Source organism: Pleurodeles waltl, chromosome 12 (assembly GCF_031143425.1).
Source record: "Pleurodeles waltl isolate 20211129_DDA chromosome 12, aPleWal1.hap1.20221129, whole genome shotgun sequence".
Lineage (NCBI taxonomy): Eukaryota > Metazoa > Chordata > Amphibia > Caudata > Salamandridae > Pleurodeles > Pleurodeles waltl.
This window is the reverse complement of record NC_090451.1, coordinates 642548668-642565813: the sequence shown is the minus strand read 5'-3', so window position 1 is coordinate 642565813 and position 17146 is coordinate 642548668. Positions and strand designations below refer to the sequence as shown.

General features: G+C 47.3%; 1 protein-coding gene across 1 annotated transcript in view; it reads right to left on the bottom strand.

The window, feature by feature from the left end:
- The window catches only part of ATP8B2 (ATPase phospholipid transporting 8B2), a 448074-nt gene that overhangs the window by 136459 nt on the left and 294469 nt on the right, over positions 1–17146 (bottom strand). The window contains exons 20-21 of the mRNA XM_069218199.1: positions 11835–11940; positions 8975–9122 (exon numbers count right to left, since the gene is read on the bottom strand). Coding sequence (XP_069074300.1) covers positions 8975–9122; positions 11835–11940 — 254 coding nt within the window. The remainder of the gene's footprint in view (positions 1–8974; positions 9123–11834; positions 11941–17146) is intronic.

Below are 17146 nucleotides of genomic sequence, written 5' to 3'. Positions count from 1 at the left end.
AGGCTCACTGCTAGGTGTTACAGTTCCTGCAGGGGGGAGGTGTGAAGCACCTCCACCCAGAGCAGGCTTTTGTTTCTGTCCCCCCGATAGCACAAAGGCCCTCACCACATGGGGTCAGAAACTCGTCTCTCAGCAGCAGGCTGGCACAGACCAGTCAGTCCTGCACTGAACAATTGGGTAAAATACAGGGGGTATCTCTAAGATGCCCCTGTGTGCATTTTTTAATAAATCCAACACTGGCATCAGTGTGGGTTTATTATTCTGAGAAGTTTGATACCAAACTTCCCAGTATTCAGTGTAGCCATTATGGAGCTGTGGAGTTCTTGTATGACAGACTCCCAGACCATATACTCTTATGGCTACCCTGCACTTACAATGTCTAAGGTTTTGCTTAGACACTGTAGGGGCATAGTGCTCATGCACCTATGCCCTCACCTGTGGTATAGTGCACCCTGCCTTAGGGCTGTGAGGCCTGCTAGAGGGGTGACTTACCTATGCCATAGGCAGTGTGAGGTTGGCATGGTACCCTGAGGGGAGTGCCATGTCGACTTAGTCATTTTCTCCCCACCAGCACACACAAGCTGGCAAGCAGTGTGTCTGTGCTGAGTGAGGGGTCCCTAGGGTGGCATAAGACATGCTGCAGCCCTTAGAGACCTTCCCTGGCATCAGGGCCCTTGGTACCAGGGGTACCAGTTACAAGGGACTTACCTGGGTGCCAGGGTTGTGCCAATTGTGGAGACAACGGTACATTTTAGGTGAAAGAACACTGGTGCTGGGGCCTGGTTAGCAGGGTCCCAGCACACTTCTCAGTCAAGTCAGCATCAGTATCAGGCAAAAAGTGGGGGGTAACTGCAACAGGGAGCCATTTCTTTACACAAGCCCCCCCCCCCAGCCCACAGGCCAGGAGACTCAGCCAAAGCTGGGAGAGTCTTCCTAGTCTGTCAGGCGAGGAAGAGTAGAGGAAATAGGCTGGTTTGTTGCAGGTCCTACTCTGCCTTACATCCTCCTGTTCAGGTCATTCCCTCTGGGGAACTGACCCACTTCCACAGTGATAGGACCTAGTCTGAATTGCCTCTTGTCTGTGTCTTTAATGTCTCCACCCATTTTCTCTATTTTGGGGTTAGAGGTATCCACCTCTGCTAATCTTATCTTAGCCAGGGTCACCCCTAGCTTACCCAAAGAGGTTACCCAGAGCTGGAGTAACCCCACCATGACCAACAGGGTCAGGGGGCCTAACTTGCTATGTGGCATGGGGTCAGACCACCATGCCAAGGATAGTGCAGCCATAAAGGCCAACACCCAGCAGAGGCCACTGACAGCTGTCATCGCCCAGAACCACACCTTTAGCTTTTCACCTGCAAGGGAAGGAGCTAAGTTACAGGCTTCTTTGGGTTCAGGGTGCCTGTCTGCTGTGTAAGAGTGGGGGGTTACTACATCTTGTAGTAAACACCCTTCTTCCACTCTTTCTTCTGTTAGCCGAGGAGCCACCCACTCAGACTTAACAGTTGCCTGACTAGCCAGGACTTCTTGTGGGCCAGGTTGGACTTTACCAGTGCCACGTTTGGAGGTCTCCCCTACTGGAGCAGACTCTACCTGGCTTGCTGGAACCTGGGCTAAAGGTTGCCCACCCTTCCTACACTGTATTCTTTTTTTATTTTCTTCTGGGGCCTACTTGCAGTTACTGCAGGGGCAGGACCTCCAGAATCCTTGGGAGAGGACTGGCACTGGACCAGTTCCTCTCTTGGGCTCTGACTAACCTCTGGGTAGTCATTTCCAAGGAGACAATCAAGGGGGAGGTCTGTACTGACTACCACCCTTCTCCAGCTAAAAGTCCCACCCACTTCTATGGGCACAAAAGCCACAGGCCTATCAGTGACCCTGTCTGGGCTAACTCTCACTCTGGCAGTCTCACCTGGGATGTACTGGTTTGTGAACACCAGCCTGTCATACACAATAGTGTGACTGGCACAAGTGTCTCTCAGGGCAGTGGCTGGGATTCCATTCACCAGTGGTGGAAGTGTCTACTTCCCTCTGGAATCTCCAACTCACCTGTTGGGCCCTTTTTCCAGTTGAAGGCTATGAAGACCTCCTCATCTGAGGAGTCATCCCCAATGGCTACACTGGTCACCCCTGGGATTTTGCTAGGGGGTTTGTTTTTGGGACAAGAAGTGTCCTTGGTGTGATGCCCTGTCTGTCTACAGTTGTGGCACCATGCCTTAGTGGAATCCCAGTTCTTACCCTAGTACCCACCTTTGTTTTGGGTTGTGTCTCGGGGCACACCCACCTGGTCTGGTTTTTGGGGGCCTACAGAGGACTCTTTCTCTTTATTTCTAGTGTCACCCACTTTCTGCTGGGGAGGTTTTGTAACCACTTTCTTTTGGTCACCCCCAGTGGAAGTTTTGGTTACTCTAGTCTTGACCCAGTGGTCTGCCTTCTTTCCCAATTCTTGGGGAGAAATTGGACCTAGGTCTACCAGATACTGATGCAACTTTTCATTGAAGCAGTTACTTAAAATGTGTTCTTTCATAAACAAATTATAAAGCCCAACATAGTCATGCACTTCATTTCCAGTTACCCAACCATCCAGTGTTTTCACTGAGTAGTCTACAAAATCAACCCAGGTCCGGCTCGAGGATTTTTTAGCCCCCCTGAACCTAATCCTGTTCTCCTCAGTGGAGAATCCAAAGCCCTCAATCAGGGTAGCCTTCATGAGGTCATAGGATTCTGCATCTTTTCCGGAGAGTGTGAGGAGTCTATCCCTACACTTTCCAGTGAACATTTCCCAAAGGAGAGCACCCCAGTGAGATCTGTTTACTTTTCTGGTTGCATAAGCCCTCTCAATAGCTGTGAACCATTTGGTGATGTCATCACCACTTCATATTTAGTTACAATCCCTTTAGGGATTTTCAACATGTCAGGAGAATCTCTGACCCTATTTATGTTGCTGCCACCATGGATGGGACCAAAACCCATCTCTTGTCTTTCCCTTTCTATAGCTAGGAGCTGTCTCTCTAAAGCCAATCTTTTGGCCATCCTGGCTAGCAGGAGGTCATCTTCACTGAGGCTATCCTCAGTGATTACAGAGGTGCTGGATCCTCCTGTGAGGGAAGCAGCATCTCTGACTATCACATTTGGAGTCAGGGTTTGAGGGACCCTGTTCTCCCTAATTAGGACTGGAGGGGGGAAATTCTCCTCCACATCACTAGCTTCCCCCTCTGTGAGGGAATCATCAGAGGGGTTGCTTTAGCAAACTCTGCCAAGAGCTCCTGGAGCTGTTCTTTGGTAGGGTTTGATCCAGTTTTTATTTTTTTGATTCTGCAGAGAGTCCTTAACTCTGACATCCTAAGACGCAGGTAAGGTGTGAGGTTGAGCTCCACCACTGTCTCTTCTGCAGTAGACATTATGTTTCTAAAAGTTGGAATACTTTTTAAGAATCTAAAACTATCTCTAGAACTTAATTCAAACTTTTAAAAAACTTTTAAACTGTAAAAGAAATGCTAACAGGGACTAACACAAGGCCCTAGCAGGACTTTTAAAAAATTTGAAAAATAGCTCAAATTTCAAAAATCAGTTTCTAATGACAGTTTTTGGAATTAAGTCGTGTGATCAGGTATTGGCTGAGTAGTCCAGCAAATGCAAAGTCTTGTATCCCACCGCTGCCACCAATGTAGGAAGTTGGCTCTGTATGCACTATTTCAAAGTAAGGAATAGTATGCACAGAGTCTAAGGGTTCCCCTTAGAGGTAAGATAGTGGCAAAAAGAGAGAATACTAATGCTCTATTTTGTGGTAGTGTGGTCGAGCAGTAGGCTTATCAAAAGAGTAGTGTTAAGCATTTGTTGTACACACACAGACAATAAATGAGGAACACACACTCAGAGACAATTCCAGGCCAATAGGTTTTTGTATAGAAAAATAAATTTTCTTAGTTTATTTTTAAGAACCACAGGTTCAAATTTTACATGTAATACTTTAAATGAAAGGTATTGCAGGTAGGTACTTTAGGAACTTTGAATAATCAAAATAGCATACACAGTTTTCAAGTAAATCACATATAGCTATTTTAAAACTAGACACATTGCAATTTTCACAGTTCCTAGGGGGAGTAAGAGTTTGTTAGTTCTTGCAGGTAAGTAAACCACCTACGGGGTTCAAGTTTGGGTCCAAGGTAGCCCACCGTTGGGGGTTCAGAGCAATCCCAAAGTTACCACACCAGCAGCTCAGGGCCGGCCAGGTGCAGAGTTCACAGTGGTGCCCAAAACGCATAAGCTTCAAAGGAGAAAGGAGCCCCGGTTCCAGTCTGCCAGCAGGTAAGTACCCGTGTCTTCGGAGGGCAGACCAGGGGGGTTTGTAGGGCACCGGGGGGGACACAAGTTGGCACAGACAGTACACCCTCAGCAGCACGGGGGCGGCCGGGTGCAGTGTGCAAACACACGTCGGGTTTCCAATGTAAATCAATGGGAGAGCAAGGGGTCTCTTCAGCGATGCAGGCAGGCAAGGGGGGGGCTCCTCGGGGTAGCCACCACCTGGGCAAGGGAGAGGGCCTCCTGGGGGTCACTCCTGCACTGGAGTTCCGATCTTTCAGGTCCTGGGGGCTGCGGGTGCAGAGTCCTTACGAGGCGTCGGGATCTGGGAAGCAGGCAGTCGCGGTCAGGGGGAGCCTCGGGATTCCCTCTGCAGGCGTCGCTGTGGGGGCTAAGGGGGGGCAACTCTGGCTACTCACAGTCTCGTAGTCGCCGGGGAGTCCTCCCTGAAGTGTTGTTTCTCCACAAGTCGAGCCGGGGGCGTCGGGTGCAGAGTAGCAAGTCTCACGCTTCCGGCGGGAAACGCAGTTGTCTTGAAGTTGTTCCTTTGAAACAAAGTTGCAGTCTTGGGTGAACAGGGCTGCTGTCCTCGGGAGCTTCTTGGTCCTTCTAGAGCAGGGCAGTCCTCTGAGGATTCAGAGGTCGCTGGTCCCTGGGGAGAGTCGCTGGAGCAGTGTCTTTAGAAGTGGGGAGACAGGCCGGTAGAGCTGGGGCTAAAGCAGTTGGTGTCTCCGTCTTCTCTGCAGGGTTTTTCAGCTTAGCAGTCCTCTTCTTCTTAGTTTGCAGGAATCTGATTCTGCAAGATGGAGGATTTCTAAAAGTCAGAGTCACCTCAGCTCAGGACACCTTAGGGGCTGCCCTGGCTGGCCAGTGACTCCTCCTTGTTTTTCTCATTATCTCCCCTGGACTTGCCGTCAAAAGTGGGGGCTGTGTCCAGGGGGCGGGCATCTCCTCTAGCTGGAGTGCCCTGGGGCATTGTAACACAAAGCCTGAGCCTTTGAGGCTCACTGCTAGGTATTACAGTTCCAGCAGGGGGAGGTGTGAAGCACCTCCACCCAGAGCAAGCTTTTGTTTCTGTCCCCAGAGAGCACAAAGGCCCTCGCCACATGGGGTCAGAAACTCGTCTCTCAGCAGCAGGCTGGCACAAACCAGTCAGTCCTTCACTGAACAATTGGGTAAAATACAGGGGGTATCTCTAAGATGCCCTCTGTGTGCATTTTTTAATAAATCCAACACTGGCATCAGTGTGGGTTTATTATTCTGAGACGTTTGATACCAAACTTCCCAGTATTCAGTGTAGCCATTATGGAGCTGTGGAGTTCGTTTTTGACAGACTCCCAGACCATATACTCTTATGGCTACCCTGCACTTACAATGTCTAAGGTTTTGCTTAGACACTGTAGGGGCATAGTGCTCATGCACCTATGCCCTCACCTGTGGTATAGTGCACCCTGCCTTAGGGCTGTGAGGCCTGCTAGAGGGGTGACTTACCTATGCCACAGGCACTGTGAGTTTGGCATGGCACCCTGAGGGGAGTGCCATGTCGACTTAGTCATTTTCTCCCCATCAGCACACACAAGCTGGCAAGCAGTGTGTCTGTGCTGAGTGAGGGGTCCCTAGGATGGCATAAGACATGCTGCAGCCCTTAGGCACCTTCCCTGGCATCAGGGCCCTTGGTAACAGGGGTACCAGTTACAAGGGACTTACCTGGGTGCCAGGGTTGTGCCAATTGTGGAGACAACGGTACATTTTTGGTGAAAGAACACCGGTGCTGGGGCCTGGTTAGCAGGGTCCCAGCACACTTCTCAGTCAAGTCAGCATCAGTATCAGGCAAAAAGTGGGGGGTAACTGCAACAGGGAGCCATTTCTTTACAGCTGTCATACTGTCGGTCTGGACAAGAACAACCTTAGGTGAGGTAGGAAAGCCTTCAGCGCTAGGTGAACGACTAGAACTTCCAAGTAGTCATGTGGAGGCCCTGGTACTTGGCTTCGTACAGACCCTGGACCATCAGATCTTGTAAGTGTGCACCACAACCTATAAGCGAGGCATCAATGTAACAATCCTCTGCGGAATTGGGTCCAGTAAAGTCTGCCCCTGCAACAGGTTGTTGGTGTTCCACCACTACAGAGAGTGATAAGTGAGGCAGCCAACCAACACTAGATTGCCCCACTGAACCTGCGCCTGAGGCCACTGCTGTATTAAGCATTGTTGCAACAGATGGATATGAAGCCTGGCATGAGGTACTACAGCAATGCAGTAGGCCATCATGCCTAGGAGGCACCCAACTGTTCTGACGGAGTTGTTGATTTGGTTGGAACAAAGGGAGCAGTGTCTAAAAGGAGTGGATCCTAGCAGGATTTGGACAGGCTATGCCTAGCTCCAAGCTTACCCTAGGTAAGGTTGGATTTGGAGGAGTTGGAGGTGAGATTTGGTGGTGCTGATGGTAAACCCTAAGCGATGAAGAAGGTCTATTGTGACCTGTGTGTACTTGCGGCACTGCTGGCTGGTGGCACTTTTGATTAGCAAGTCACACATGAGCCGCAGTAGTGACCCCAAAGGGGAGCACTCTGAATTGGTAATGCTTTCCACTGACCACAAACCTGAGATACCGGTGATGAGCCAGATGTATTAGTATGTGGAAATAGGCATCATACAGGTCAAGCACAGCCATAAATCCGCCTTGTGGGAGAAGCAGAATGACATCCTTAAGGGTAACCATATGAAAATGCTCTGATAGACTGTATTTGTTTGGGGCCCGAGGTTCAGAAAGGGCCTGAGGAACCCATCTTTTAGGGTATTAGAAAGCAGAATGAGTATACTCCTGTGCCTTGCTTAGACCTCCTCAAGTAGCATATGGTCTTCTGGTGCGAGTCTGTTTAGTGAGGCGTAATGATGGCAGGCAAAAAGTGAGCTCCAGACAATAACCATGTTAGTTATTTCAACACTTACTGGTCTGAGGTGATGGTTTGCACGTGATAAAGAAACCTCGAAGGAGCCCCTAACTGGTGTTGTGTGGTCAGGGAGGGGGAAGGGCAAATCAGTTTGAGCAAAGTGATCAAACGTTAGCCGCAGACGGAAAGTAAGGGAGTCACGAAATACAATATTAATGGAGGGAAAGAATAAAGTGAACAGAAAGGAGCACCAAGGCGGTGTCGACCTGGAGCACACATCTGAACCTGATGGTGGAAATAAAACAATCCAACAATGGAGTCGATGACCATGCGCTGTAGCACCAAGAGGAGGAGTCAAAGTACATTGGCGCTCGAAAGGCTTGTATGAAGAAAAACAACTCGCACACATCCAGGTCCAACATTAAATGGCAGGAGTATGCACAGCAAGTGTATCTACAACCACACGTCTCGAACAAACTGTTTGCCACTTTATTATTATTACAAATCTGAAGTCAGAGCAAGAACTTCAAGTCTGCCAATCTAAATATAGAGCGTTCAAATACATCCTCAAAATACCACCACTCAGCTATGGAACATATTGGATCTGATCTTAACATTCTCAAGCCAACAAACAACTGTTTAGAAAATTGGCAAGAACAAGGTCTAGAGCAGGGTCCTCTATAGTCTGGCAGAGCATAGCATGTGCATCTTCCTTTTTATAGAGGGTGACGTCCATCAGCATGCCAGGCCACTGAGGATTAGTATTGGTGGAAGCGATACTGTTTATATGGACAAAGCAGGGATTTTTCCTTGTCCATGCCCAGGAGAGTGGCCTCCTGGCATCTCCCACCATTTTGTAAAATTGTTCTGCCATTCCCTGCATCCAGATCTTATGCCAATCCATTGTGAACCTTAGTGTATACAAGATGTGCATATGGAGCGTACACATGGTATGTGGCTGTGGTCATTTGGATCCATTTTGAGTTTCCTACATCCAAGGTGGTACCTAAAATAGATGGTTAGAGGGAACCCAGAGAGCAGATATGAATTGTAGGTCTCCTGCAGGTCATGCAGTTATCCTTTGTAATAGGTCAGACTTTTGGGTGTGGAGGAGAGGTGCCAGAGGGAGTTTCCTTCTGCCCTCTTGTGATCCACTGTTGTCTGGAAGTGTCACACCCACAGGTTAAGAGGTAGTTCAGTCATACAGAGTTACCCTAGGAGTCTGTCTCAAGGGAGTAGCATATGCGGTCTCCCCAGCTTTTATTGGAGGGTGTTAGTACTACTGGGTATAATTTGCTGTTTGCACAACACTATCATTGTGTGTGTGACGCGAGTAAAGTTATTTTTCTATCTAGGAAGAACAAGCACTGGTTAAATGCTGTATTATTATAGACATTTGAGTCTCTATTCCCACACCATCTCGATGAGTGACAAACTTTGGCTATTCGACTTTGCTACCCTGAAGGTCTAGTTAGTGCTAAAGTGGTGTACTTGTAGTTCAACAGAAAGGTTACACTCCAGGATACTATGGGGAAATGGCCCTGGTGACTCAATTTCAACCTGGTATTCCCCGATTGCCCTACTACTGAAAAAGTTCCCACAGATGTGCCTGCAAAATGGGAACGTAGATACTGAATCAGCTCTACATTACCCCCCAGCCCCTGACCCCTCCATCCCCGTGAACTCAAGGGAAATTCAAGAACTGGGAAAAACACAAACACCCACACCCACTCTCACTGCGGTCAACTTCATATACTTCAGAGATTTGTAGAGTACTCACCAAACTGTGACCGTTGATAATGAGGGCATACTCTCCAGCTATTGCTTCGAGGACAGAGGTGACATTGGTAGAGGAATTCACCTTCTCCTGGTATGAAAATCCATTGCTGACTGCACCACAAGCATCCAACATTTTCTCTCGTGCTTTTCTGGAAAAAAGAAAAGGTATTTAATTTGAAATTCATGTTTCGTATTTTGGACTCTAAGGAATATCCTTACTCTCTGAACACATATTTCTATATATTATCACAGTCTGATTAACACCATAAAGTGGTCCACAGACCGAAACAACCAGCAGTATATAAACAAATCAGCACTTTTGTTTGAAAGACCTGTTTCCAACCAAATTTTCTAATGCTTTCAAAACCAAGAAGAATTTTAGCACATCACCCCACAAAGACATGTAAATACATCATGGGAGTTCAACATCTTTCTCTTTTAGGAATTCACAACAGACGTTCCAAACTCTGTGTCTGCTCTCCCTTCTACTAACCTATACCCCCTTAGTTCCTACAATTGCCTTGAGCCCAAAAAGCTGTGGAAGCACGGCCGTCATCAAAACCAGAATCCACACAATAGCTTATTTCACAAATCACATTCCCCACACCTCACCTTCCTGGCTCTTTACAGTTCCTTGAGGCACATAAAGCATCTTCTGAACAAGGTTTCACAGCATTCTTGCAGAAACTGTCAAGTACCTCGGTTTCTTTGGAACTAAACACCTGTAGATTCACCCTCTGTCTGTATTGAACACCCACCCCAAGTTCCACCATTTAACTTTAGATTTCCAAAATGACTACCTGTAATACATGAACCGGAATCCTTGAAGAAAGAAAATTCAGAGTTAATGCAAACAAACCCGTCAACCTCCATGCAGGAAAGGCAAAACAAATGTCCTTAGGGATCCATCTAGTAAATCCACTGCAAGTAATACTTTAATCAAAGTGTCTCTGCAGCAGAGTCATCTCAACATGCTGGAGAATACACTCTCCAATAGTCAATACAGCAATTCCTGCCCAAGAACATGAAATGCTGCAACACTAAATCCTTGCAGTAAACTCACCACCACAGCACCTGGTGACCATACACACACAATTCCAGAAAAAAAAAAACGAAAAAAAAAAAAACCCAACAAGTTCTAGAAGAAAACACATGGAAGAACGTACATATAATTTGCTTGAGGTACTTGTGGTAAGCCTACACTCAGAGGCCTGGAACCATCTTAATCCCAGAGATTCTGCAGAGAATCTGAGGCACAATAGATGACGTAAAACTACTTTAAGTCTACAAAGAAATGTTACCAGGTGTGCCACAGAAATATCTCAACATCTCAACAGTTCCGACAGGAAACTTGTCCCTAAAAACCATGATATAAACTTACTTCCAAAGGCCCTCAAAAACACCCGAGCTCTTGCAGTAACACTCCCACCTCACATATTCTCTGCAATAAACCTCCCAGAGATAGCCAGCAGTAAACCGCAACAAATTAAAAACAACAAACCCCACTAAAGTCCTTGCAGTAAACCCAGCATGGGTGGCAGGAGAAAATTGCAAATAAAGAAACAGCAATACACGAACGCAAGAGTCATGTCAGCAACCTGTAACCCCAGTCTTTCTGCAGTAAACCTGCAGCAGTCTTGGTAATAGCAACCTAGGTTACCTTCAACATCCCTACCACACAGTCCTTGTGATAAACCCATGTCAAAGTACTTGTATTAACTATAATAAAGGAGTCCCAGCTATAACTGTATCCCATTAACATTGTAGTGACATAACAGTGAGCATTCAGTAATTCCAAAAAGCAACACCACTAAGTTGCACCACACCGCATTTCAGGAACCTCACCCTGCAGAGCTCTGGTACTAGCCCCAGCTTCACATTCTTTGTAGTTATCCCACCACAGAGTATACAATAAAGCCATTGCAAAGTCACTGTAGTCTTAAGGAGACCCCAACCTCAATATCCCTGGAGTAGCCTTACCCTGCATCGTTCAAATGACCCTTCTCCTTGAGTCCCTACAGTGACACCACACCAGTCATAGCAGTAACCTTATTTTAGAGTCAGTAGCCACCCCAACAACAGAATCCCTGTAGTAATCCAATTCAAAGAGTGGCTGAAGTAAATGTACAGAAGGTGTGTTCCCTGTAGTAGATACACTGCAGTAGACACACAGTCAAAGCAGACACACTTATCAGAGCATCTGCCGTAACTGGAGCCACTGAGTATTTTGTTCAGATAGAGCCAATTAAGCTATCCTGAGAGGTTACACAAACCCTACACAGTACTGCAGAACCCACCCACCAGGGTCCTCGCTGAAATTCTATCCAGGATCTCCACAGTGAACTTGTTCGAAGTATATAGAGTAACTCCATCCCGCAGAGTACATTGAGTAACTTTGTCCCAGAGAGCGTACTCTGAGCAAATGTTTTGCATCAAACTCTGGAGGTGGCAACGTACTTGGTGACCTTGTTGTTTTTTGATTAGTTGATAAGTAACATGAATTCGCTTTTTATTCTTCAGAAAAACCCCGATATGTCCGGGACAGAGTGAGCTGGGAGAGAGTCAGCCTACCAAATTGTTTAGGCCCAAAAATGTTTTAAAACGTTGCCACCTGTGGTATTCAAGATTATTTCTATAGTCAAGATTGAGGGTAATGCACCATTGTGTGACAATTTATATTCTGATCTGTAGATCAACCTCATTCAAATAGCTCCAACCACACCCTACCCTGACAATTTCTTCTGTAATTTTATGCTACAGCATCATTTCAGTATTGCTACCGAAAAGAAGCAGCAGCACTCCCACCCCAGAGTTCTCCCCAGTAACCCACTCTTGAATTCACGCAATCCCCTAACCCTCACCTTAGTTCTTCTCGCACCTCATGTACAGTGTGCCCTGTGACAACGATCACCTCAGTCATGTCATCAGTCAGCATCTTGCACGAGTACCCGATGTTCACTGCAGTTTCTAATGAAAGGAAAAAAATGTTAGGAATATGCTAATAAGAAGGAATAAAGCAACTGAAGCCGTGTTGATACACTTACATCTCACTCCCTCCTTCCTGCGCATCTACAATAGCACTGTGTCTGAAGTTCTCCCAGCAACCATCCTGTAGTGTGTTATAGGAGCGCTGTACTAGCCTTCTAAAAAGTCTTCTGACCTGCTTCCCACAAGGTATCAAATAACACTAATGGACCGCCAAACTACATCTTGTAGCAAAACTTAATTGTACCTGGACCTCTGTCAATGTATTAAAACTAATCAAGGGCCACTATGTGCCAAACACTCTACTGGATGTCAACATTTAAATTATGAAACACTTAATGTCACAAACCTAAATACATAGTCTGTCAAAAGCACTTATAAGCCTCCAACTCCACACAGTAAGTTTTACGTGCTTTCACTGTGCCCATTCAAGGTATTAAACCCTTCATACACAGACTCAAGTTTTCTTCCACCTGTTTTAAGAACATTCTTTCGAAACTACCATTCCTTCAGTTATTCATTTGTCATCTCTTCAAGCACTTCTGCATTTCTCTTTTTTCTCTCTTCCCTTATTGTAAAGAAATGGCTCCCTGTTGCAGTTACCCCCCACTTTTTGCCTGATACTGATGCTGACTTGACTGAGAAGTGTGCTGGGACCCTGCTAACCAGGCCCCAGCACCAGTGTTCCTTCACCTAAAATGTACCATTGTATCCACAATTGGCACCCCCTGGCATTCAGATAAGTCCCTTGTAACTGGTACTTCTAGTACCAAGGGCCCTGATGCCAAGGAAGGTCTCTAAGGGCTGCAGCATGTCTTATGCCACCCTGGAGACCTCTCACTCAGCACAGACACACTGCTTGCCAGCTTGTGTGTGCTAGTGAGGACAAAACGAGTAAGTCGACATGGCACTCCCCTCAGGGTGCCATGCCAGCCTCTCACTGCCTATGCAGTATAGGTAAGACACCCCTCTAGCAGGCCTTACAGCCCTAAGGCAGGGTGCACTATACCATAGGTGAGGGTACCAGTGCATGAGCATGATACCCCTACAGTGTCTAAACAAAACCTTAGACATTGTAAGTGCAGGGTAGCCATAAGAGTATATGGTCTGGGAGTCTGTCAAACACGAACTCCACAGCACCATAATGGCTACACTGAAAACTGGGAAGTTTGGTATCAAACTTCTCAGCACAATAAATGCACCCTGATGCCAGTGTACATTTTATTGTAAAATACACCACAGAGGGCACCTTAGAGGTGCCCCCTGAAACTTAACCAACTATCTGTGTAGGCTGACTGGTTCCAGCAGCCTGCCACACTAGAGACATGTTGCTGGCCCCATGGGGAGAGTGCCTTTGTCACTCTGAGGCCAGTAACAAAGCCTGCACTGGGTGGAGATGCTAACACCTCCCCCAGGCAGGAGCTGTGACACCTGGCGGTGAGCCTCAAAGGCTCACCCCTTTGTCACAGCCCAGCAGGGCACTCCAGCTTAGTGGAGTTGCCCGCCCCCTCCGGCCACGGCCCCCACTTTTGGCGGCAAGGCTGGAGGGAACAAAGAAAGCAACAAGGAGGAGTCACTGGCCAGTCAGGACAGCCCCTAAGGTGTCCTGAGCTGAAGTGACTCTAACTTTTAGAAATCCTCCATCTTGCAGATGGAGGATTCCCCCAATAGGGTTAGGATTGTGACCCCCTCCCCTTGGGAGGAGGCACAAAGAGGGTGTACCCACCCTCAGGGCTAGTAGCCATTGGCTACTAACCCCCCAGACCTAAACACGCCCTTAAATTTAGTATTTAAGGGCTACCCTGAACCCTAGAAAAGTAGATTCCTGCAACTACAAGAAGAAGGACTGCCTAGCTGAAAACCCCTGCAGCGGAAGACCAGAAGACGACAACTGCCTTGGCTCCAGAAACTCACCGGCCTGTCTCCTGCCTTCCAAAGATCCTGCTCCAGCGACGCCTTCCAAAGGGACCAGCGACCTCGACATCCTCTGAGGACTGCCCCTGCTTCGAAACGACAAGAAACTCCCGAGGACAGCGGACCTGCTCCAAGAAAAGCTGCAACTTTGTTTCCAGCAGCTTTAAAGAACCCTGCAAGCTCCCCGCAAGAAGCGTGAGACTTGCAACACTGCACCCGGCGACCCCGACTCGGCTGGTGGAGAACCAACACCTCAGGAAGGACCCCCGGACTACTCCACGACTGTGAGTACCAAAACCTGTCCCCCCTGAGCCCCCACAGCGCCGCCTGCAGAGGGAATCCCGAGGCTTCCCCTGACCGCGACTCTCTGAAACCTAAGTCCCGACGCCTGGAAAAGACCCTGCACCCGCAGCCCCCAGGACCTGAAGGACCGGACTTTCACTGGAGAAGTGACCCCCAGGAGTCCCTCTCCCTTGCCCAAGTGGAGGTTTCCCCGAGGAACCCCCCCCTTGCCTGCCTGCAGCGCTGAAGAGAGCCCGAGATCTCTCATAGACTAACATTGCGAACCCGACGCTTGTTTCTACACTGCACCCGGCCGCCCCCGCGCCGCTGAGGGTGAAATTTCGGTGTGGACTTGTGTCCCCCCCGGTGCCCTACAAAACCCCCCTGGTCTGCCCTCCGAAGACGCGGGTACTTACCTGCAAGCAGACCGGAACCGGGGCACCCCCTTCTCTCCATTCTAGCCTATGCGTTTTGGGCACCACTTTGAACTCTGCACCTGACCGGCCCTGAGCTGCTGGTGTGGTGACTTTGGGGTTGCTCTGAACCCCCAACGGTGGGCTACCTTGGACCAAGAACTAAGCCCTGTAAGTGTCTTACTTACCTGGTTAACCTAACAAATACTTACCTCCCCTAGGAACTGTGAAAATTGCACTAAGTGTCCACTTTTAAAACAGCTATTTGTGAATAACTTGAAAAGTATACATGCAATTTTGATGATTTGAAGTTCCTAAAGTACTTACCTGCAATACCTTTCGAATGAGATATTACATGTAGAATTTGAACCTGTGGTTCTTAAAATAAACTAAGAAAAGATATTTTTCTATATAAAAACCTATTGGCTGGATTTGTCTCTGAGTGTGTGTACCTCATTTATTGTCTATGTGTATGTACAACAAATGCTTAACACTACTCCTTGGATAAGCCTTATGCTCGACCACACTACCACAAAATAGAGCATTAGTATTATCTCTTTTTGCCACTATCTTACCTCTAAGGGGAACCCTTGGACTCTGTGCATACTATTCCTTACTTTGAAATAGTGCATACAGAGCCAACTTCCTACACTTATTCTTTGTGCTCTGTTTTCACACTTTTCCTCTCAAACTTGAATTTTCTCTCTCACACAACCTCCCTGCCCCCTTTTTCTCTCAACTAATTTCTGCCTCGTCTCTAAATGTAAAAGTTATTTATTCTTTCCATCCAAAGAGGAAATAGAGTGTACACTGGACAATAAGGCACCGCCTGGTCTGTCAACTCTGCACCTCGTAGGTGTCATACTTGATTTAAAAAATCATGTACACTTCCAACCTACTGCATTAGCCTATCCTATGGTGTGTACCAATCACCCACAGGCTTCCAACACATTGGGAACGATTTCTCATAGTAGTACCACATGCTTCAAGCACCAGGTGACACCCTTTTGACACAGTTGATCAAAAACTTTCATAAACCCACACCAAGATTCTAAAGCTTTCCAGGGCCTCTCACTCCCCATTTGTCAATGTGACTTCACTTTGTAAAATGTTATCACAGGCCTTCAGTTTGCTGCGCCAAAGATTCTTCTTGAACTCCACATCTGTGAGCCTCCACTGCACATTTAAAACCTGTGGGCCGCAAACAGAGTGTAAAGCTCAGAAAGACCTTCATGTGTCAAAAAAATCCTTATGTACCTCCAACATGCATGATACCTGACTCTAACCTGTCTGCACATTGCTCAGCATGTCAAAACTTTCACTGGCCCTAATCTCTACAGAATTAGCTCACGGGCCTGCGGCCTAAAGTAAGTTTAAATCACTTTTAGGCCTAAACCTTGTAGTGCGTGAAACATAGTTATATGACTCCTCCATAAAATATGTATCACAAACCTCAAGATTTCCCCTCTACACACTGGCAACACTCTTGTGTGTCCATGTTACATCAAGTTAAAGTTCCTGTGCATGGGGGCCATCTTCAGATTATTTTTCTTCCTGGACGACCTAGGTCATTTGAAGCCTTCTCTTTCTTGAAATGGTGTACAACACGTCTGTTTGTTCCCCACATTTCCAGGGAGGCAGGTGGATCACAAGTGAATCCAGAAAACTCTACAAGCTGCAAAACTACAGCCACAGGTAAGTAATCATTTCGTTTTGCAGCATGACTCCTTTCCTGGATTCACATGCTGTGCATTGATTAAGTACCAGTATTTGTTTATATGGATGTCCAGACAGTAGTGTTTGTGACAGTGTATGTGGATGAACATCTCTCAGCCATGCAGATGTCACTGATGGGCACGTTTACTAGGAATGCCAGGGTTGCAACCTTCTTTTTTGATGTGTGCTCTGGGCCTTATAGGCACAGTTTTCTCCGCCCTTGTGTAGCAGGTTGGGATCGTCTTCACTATCCACCATGCAGTGGTCCCCTTTGTTCCTGGTATGCCACTGCTTGCCCTGGCAAAGGAGACAAAGAGTTGTTTCCCCTTACTTACTGTATATGTTTCTTAGCGGTAGTACATGAGTGCTCTCTACATGTGTAGGGTGTCTAGCAGCCGTTCAACCTGGATTTTTGGTTCTTCGAAGGAGGACAGTAGTTGGTTGCTCTGGTTGACATGGAACCTTTGGTAGGAACTGTGGGTTTGTCATTCGCACTACCTTGCCCTTGTGGATCTGAATGTATGGTTCTACTGTGGTGAGTGCTTGCAGCTCGATTACCCTAAACAGCAACATGATCACTAATAGGAAGGCTGTTTGAATGGTTGGGGATTTCAGTTCTGCCTTATGCACAGGTTTAAATGGTTCTGAGATCAGCTATGTGAGTACTATGTTCAAGTTCCATATTGGTGTTGGTCCCGCTGTCGGTGGGGCCACTTTATTTGATCCTTCCAGGAATCTTTTTAGCACTGGTAGCATGAAGAAGCTGGTTCCCGTTGTTCTTCTGGTGTATGCAACTATGGAGGCCAAGTAGACCTTCAGTGAAGCATAGGTCAGGCCGTTGTCCAGTAGGTGGATGAGGTATT